Raw genomic sequence first — 6,270 nt, forward strand, 5'->3', positions numbered from 1 at the left:
GTGTTTTAGTTCCATCTCAGGCTGTCTCGGGCTCGGTCTCTCTCAGGCTCTGTCCCCTAATGTCCTCTTGGTTGTAGTCTGCCCCGGGCCTGCCAAAGAGCTGGGCAGGGTCCCCAGCCTGAGGTGCTGAAGGTGCTGGGGATTTGGAGAAAGCCTCGGCACGGGGAATTGGAACCTCCTGTCTTTTCCTTGAACTAGTGAGGGAGAATTTTTGATTGACAGCTAACCCGACTCCATCAAGGCCAAAGAGATATTCTGTTTCTTGCTGTAATTTGGATTTTACAGACCAGTCCAGTTTGGGGGAGGGGAAGATAATCGGAGCCGAGGGTGAGGAGGCTGAGGCCCCGGGTCTCCTCTCCCTAGCCAGGCACTTCTCACATCCGCCCCCGCCCCCCCCCACCCTGTGTGTCGAAATCCCAGCCCCGCTTGACCGAAAAGGAAAGAACTAGAGAGGGGAGGAGCAGGGACTGGGGCGGGGGCCTGGAAAGCTGGGGTCAGTGCTGCGGGCTTCAGATCTACCCTTCCCCCTCAACTTTCCACCCTCACACACACATACTACACTCTCTGGGACACCTCTCTCTAGCCCTTCTCCACCCCTGAAGAGACAGGTCGACATAGGTGCAAGAGAAAACCAGCCTGGGTCCCCACCCCTGGCGTTTGGTCCCCTCCTGAGGACAGGAGTGGGAGAAGGGCAGGCATCTCGGGTCTGGGAAGCCTCATCCTTCCCTGCTGCCTCAGAGCCTGTGTCTCAGCTTCAGCTCCTGCTTGTTTCTCCTAGCGCAAACTGGGATCCTTCCTCTCTGACCCTGAAATTGCACCCCTCCTTTAAACTCGCTCTGCCATGCCTAGGATGCATCTGCCTCTAGGGACATCACCTGCCCTCCCCCTCACCCTTCCAGCCAACCTCCCTGCCCCCTCTCTTGCACCCACACTGAGAATTTCCTGCTTGTCTAAAGCTCACCTTTACTAAACCACCGTGGGACAGTCTGATGGAAAGCAGAGGGCTGGGCACAGAACCCCAAATTCAAGAAGGAGGGTAGCAACCAACTTATTGGGGGAGGCATCCAAATTGTCTGATCTTCCCTACAATCACACTGCCCCTCCAGAATTCTTGTGTCCGACCCCAAAGAAACTGCTTTCTCCCATCCCTCAGTTGCTTTCTTCCCATTCCAAAAACAGCCTACAATTTTATTTAATGAAAGACACATTTATGAACAATCAAATGATCCTCATAAAAATTTTATTGAAGGACGTAAAAACAAGCTACTTGCCCACGACCGAGGTCGCTCTCTTGCCTTGCCCGCTTTCACCCTGGCTCTCTGCAGACTGAACCCAGGGGTGACTTCTTTTGGGGGGGGCAGGGTGTCGCAGAGATGGAGTTGGGGGCAAAGGAGGGTGAGCAGGAAGATGGGATGGGGATGCCCCACTTAAGTTGTGTAGATCTCTCCTCCACTTCTTCAAGCTGGTAAAGAAAGATAGATAGACAATAAATTTAAAATAAAGGCGCTTGCATATCTGTGCCAAAGGAAAGAGAAGACTGCTGATGATAAAGGTGTATGAGGTCCAGAGGTCCTACCCCTCCCACCCGCGGACCACCTTCCCTAAGCTTCTCCTACCCCAGATTTGGGGGGCTGAATTGGCCAGTGGCAGAAGGACTCTCCCCTTTTCCTCATTCCCTCCCTCCACCCCACAGCTTCCCCAGTCCCCTCCCACCCTCCCTCCCTCACTGCTGCTGCTGCTCCTGAAAGAAATACATACATACACACTATTTAAAAACGCATTTTTAAAAGCCACGTTCCGAACTGACAATCGCTGATCTCGGCTCGCGCAGAGACTGCGGGAGCATTGGGGCCGACAGAGACGGATTACGTCAAGAAATAGTTCCTCCACCTACCTCGGCGGCCTCTGCACCCCTGCGGGGCTCCCGCGCCCAGCTCAGCCCTGGGGGTCCGGGAACCCTGGCTTCGGGGACTGGCATTTTCACCCCATTAAGAAATCCTCCTGGGGTTGGGGGCGGGAGGCCATCTGCTTATGGTGGACATGGGTAAGGGGGTTCTCTGATGAGATACGAGTTGTCTTGAGGGGGTGGCCGATGCCTTGAGTCCAGAGTTCTGGACCCCCAGGAAAACGCAGGTCGCGGGGATCAGCAGAGAAGGGGGTGGGAGAAGGGGAAAAAAAAAAGCAAGGAAAAAAAAAAAAGCCCCTGCGCATTGATCCGCGCCGTATTTTTGGGTAAATACGATCACGTGGGGGCCGGGGAGCCAATGAGCTGCGGGGAAAAGGCTGGAAAAATAATTACCTGCCTTGATTGTTCTGTGAGCAGATAAAAAGTACATATACAGTTCATACAATAATCTTATGTATGTAAAACCCCGTTACGATGTCGGCGACGGGGCCCATCAGTAACTATTACGTGGACTCGCTCATCTCTCACGACAATGAAGACCTCCTAGCGTCCAGGTTTCCGGCCACCGGGGCTCACCCCGCCGCCGCCAGACCCAGCGGCTTGGTGCCGGACTGTAGCGATTTTCCGTCCTGTAGCTTCGCGCCCAAGCCGGCCGTGTTCAGCACGTCGTGGGCACCCGTGCCCTCGCAGTCGTCCGTGGTGTACCACCCCTACGGCCCCCAGCCCCACCTCGGCGCCGACACGCGCTACATGCGGACTTGGCTCGAGCCGCTGTCCGGCGCCGTCTCCTTCCCCAGCTTCCCGGCCGGGGGTCGTCACTACGCCCTCAAGCCGGACGCCTACCCCGGGCGCCGCGCCGACTGCGGCCCGGGCGACGGCCGCAGCTACCCGGACTACATGTACGGCTCGCCCGGGGAGCTGCGCGACCGCGCCCCGCAGACCCTGCCCTCGCCTGAGGCGGACGCCCTCGCCGGCAGCAAGCACAAAGAGGAGAAGGCCGACCTGGACCCCAGTAAGTTGGGAGCAATTTTCCTTTACAACCAGCGCGGGAGGGGAGGGGAGGCCGGGCGGGGGGGAGCCAGATTACAGCCCCTTGGAGCGGCGCAGGGAGCGCGGGAGAGGGGCGAGGGCGAGGGGGCGAGGACTCAATAAAAGCGAATTACCTTGGGGAGCTTTTAGGGGCAGGAAGGTCTGAGAAGGGGGCCCAAGGAGCCAGGTTGGGAGAGGGTTGAGGGGGCTCCTCTCCTAGGAGCTGGCTTTGATGAGAGACCCCTGCCCCCACACCCCCAATCCAGGCTTTTTGGCTCAGTCGCTACTTTCGAAGAAATGCAGAAATGTAGACAGGGCCAGGGGATGGGGTGGGGGCGAGGTTCATTTTATGGTTTGAGGTGGGATGGGGTAGAGATGAGGAGGACACTGGGAGCAGAGAGGATATACCCCAGGGAGAAAAATCACCCCTACCTCCCAGCCAGCATGGGGCTCCTCACCCCACTAGAGATTCATAAAACAGAAGGTCCATGGACTTCTCTCCCAGGAGCACTGAGTGAGGGGTCTGGGGGATTTCACAGCCTGGGAACTTGGAGAGATCAGGACCTCCAGAGTTGGGGGAGAGAAGTGGGGTCCCAGTCTCCTTAAACTTGAAAGCCCTTTTCTGAGGGTCTGCAGGAAAGGGTTGAGAATGGAGGTTCAGGGATAAGGAATGGAGAGAGGCATCTCCCCAGATTAGGGAACTACACACACACACACACACACACACACACACACACACTCACACTCACACTCACACTCCAATCAGGGAGATAAGAGCCTTCTGAGTGTTGCAGAGAAGGGCAGGGGTGGGGGGTGGGGGGGCAGGTGGGAGCTGCAGGGCCAGAGAAAGGAGAAAGAAGGGAAACAGCAGGGGAGGGGGTGCAGCCCCCTGGGTGTGAGGAAGTGTCTGGGGGAGTCCCAGGAGGGGGCTCCAGGAAATCCTTTCCTCCAGCCCCATAAGGGGCCAGGGCCTAATTATACCTCTCTGAGCCTTCCCTGCTTGCCGTCAGCTACTCCCATAAACCTGAAATTGGAGGCTTGGCTCCTGCAGAGCCTGTCCTGGGGCTGGCAGGAGGGGGGCATTGGAAGCCAAACAGGGAAGCTAAGATACAGGGGGGCCTGTTCCCAAGGCCAGCAGCTCTCTAGGGAGAGGAAAAAGGCTTTCCCCCAGCCCAGCATCACCCTGAGAATTCGCCTCAGCAGGGTTGAACTCTTAGAGCGGAGACAGGCACTGGAGAGGGTAGTGACGGGCTTAGGTACTCTCAGGGTCAGGAAGCAGAACTGCTGAAATTTCAGGACTGGGTCGTGAGCTGGGAAGGTGGGAGGGGGCAGAGGAGGAGGGAAGTGGGGAGGAGAGAGACCTCGCTATAAAAATAAAAAACAAGAGAGAGAAGCGTTTATGGGCCTATGAAACGGTCGGGAATTTGGACTTTTTATGAGGATATTCTCGAATTACTACTCTTGAAGCTGAGGACCAGACTGTAGGGTCTTTGATAGCTTCGATTTCCTATAGTTTTAGGTGCTGGAAACTGAAGGGGGGGAGATAGGGAGGGGGCAGAATGCAAAAGGGAGTGAGTGTGTGTAGTGAAAATTCCTAAAGCAAAACGTGTCCAAATTCAGGTTCAATTATTGGGTTTGGGGAGCCTGGCTAAGCCTGGGGGGTGGGGTGGCTGGGACCCTGGGCTGGAAAGGGGCTCCACTGACCCCTGCTTGTGTTTGGCCCTCTAGGCAACCCCGTGGCCAACTGGATCCACGCCCGCTCCACAAGGAAGAAGCGCTGCCCCTACACTAAGTACCAGACGCTGGAACTGGAGAAGGAGTTTCTCTTCAATATGTATTTAACCAGGGACCGTCGGTATGAGGTGGCCCGGGTTCTCAACCTCACCGAGCGGCAGGTCAAAATCTGGTTTCAGAACCGAAGGATGAAGATGAAAAAGATGAATAAAGAGAAAACCGACAAGGAGCAATCCTAAACCCTGCCCCAGCCTGCTGCCTCGGCACAGCCAAGGGAAAAACAAAAAACCCCACAAAAACCCCAACCCAGGCGGGAGAGAGCACGAAAAAGAAAAGGAAAAAGCAAGATAGAGAAAAGCCAATCAGCTTAAAAAGGAAAAAAAAAAAGGAAGGGGAAAAGGAAAACTCTTGCGATTTGGGAGGGTTCAGTGTTGAGAAATTGGTGTTTTAGAGTTAGTTCTACCCATCGAGGAGCAGGAGGCGGGGAGAGAAGCCGTGTTCTCTTCTCCCAGCGCAACTGAAATAAATGACACACACAAATGTGATTTTTTCCCCCTCCTTTCTTCAGAGAAGCCAGTACTTGAATCGCTATATTTCTGATTTTTTTTTCCTGTGTCTTATTTGGTCCGGGCCATCCCTCCCCAGGCCTGGGGTGCTCTACGTGCAGATTTTGTACAAAAAAGACACACACACATACACAATAACGATTCCCAGCCCAGGAGCTGAGGGGCGAGGGCCAGACGGCGCAGGCTGGGTCCGGCGGCGCAGGCCGGCGCCTCGGGTGTGTACATAGCAGTGTTTCCTCTCATCCCCAGCGTCCGTCCTGTAACGTGCTTCTGTTTGTTATGGTAGAACAGCTCTGTGTTAATATATCGAAGTCACTTAAAAAACCAGAAACCCAACCGCATCCAGTTCTCGTTATTCTCCTCCCTGTGGCTCCCAGGCTGCTGTCGTGGAGGAGGCAAGTGCTCAGATCCTTTGGGGGAGGCCGCAGCCAGGAAGGGGCTCCCTCGACCTCGGAAGGGCAAGTGCCTGCCACTTCTCTCCAGGCAGGGTGGTGTGGGGCTGAGGGCTCCAGGGCTGGGGTGGAGGCTGCTGTAGCCCGGGTAGAGCTTGTGCCTGCTCTGCTGGCTGCCTGTGAGTTTCCTGGTAGCTCGGTGGAGTCCGAGGGGGTGGGGGCATGGCATGAATGGTTTTCCCTGGCTATAATTAATTGTAATAATTTATGAGTACATGAGATCGGAGGGAAGAGATAGGTGAAGATGAAAGTTGGGTGCTGGGTGAAGGCCCAGGCTGGATTCTTGCCTGGCTGCATTGGTGCTTCGAGGGATGGCTGAGGGGGGCAGGTAGGGAGGGTGTGCGGTGAGGAGGAGGAAAGCCAACAGGCCTCAGGGAGCAGAACAGGCACTGGGGACTGTGTTGAGAGTAAAAGGAAGATGTGGGGAGGGGAGAGAGGGAGAGAGGAAGTAGGGAGGGAAGAAAGAAAAGAAGGAAGGAAAAGAAGGAAGGGGGGGTGCAAGATGGCAAAGCCAATACAATCAGAATTAGATTTAGTTCCACTTCTCAGCGCATTCTCAGCTTCTCTCTCTCTCTCTCTCTCT

At 55.6% G+C, this 6,270-nt stretch overlaps 1 protein-coding gene across 1 annotated transcript; it reads left to right on the top strand.

The window, feature by feature from the left end:
- Positions 1-2,239: 2,239 nt before the first annotated feature.
- On the top strand, positions 2,240-5,566 carry HOXC9 (homeobox C9). Its single transcript, XM_019659794.1, has 2 exons — positions 2,240-2,918; positions 4,664-5,566. Exons 1-2 carry the CDS (start codon positions 2,381-2,383, stop codon positions 4,906-4,908), a joined length of 783 nt encoding a protein of 260 aa, XP_019515339.1. The 5' UTR covers positions 2,240-2,380; the 3' UTR covers positions 4,909-5,566.
- Positions 5,567-6,270: the final 704 nt, after the last annotated feature.

This window comes from Hipposideros armiger, unplaced genomic scaffold (genome assembly GCF_001890085.2).
Source record: "Hipposideros armiger isolate ML-2016 unplaced genomic scaffold, ASM189008v1 scaffold_303, whole genome shotgun sequence".
Classification (NCBI taxonomy): Eukaryota; Metazoa; Chordata; class Mammalia; order Chiroptera; family Hipposideridae; genus Hipposideros; species Hipposideros armiger.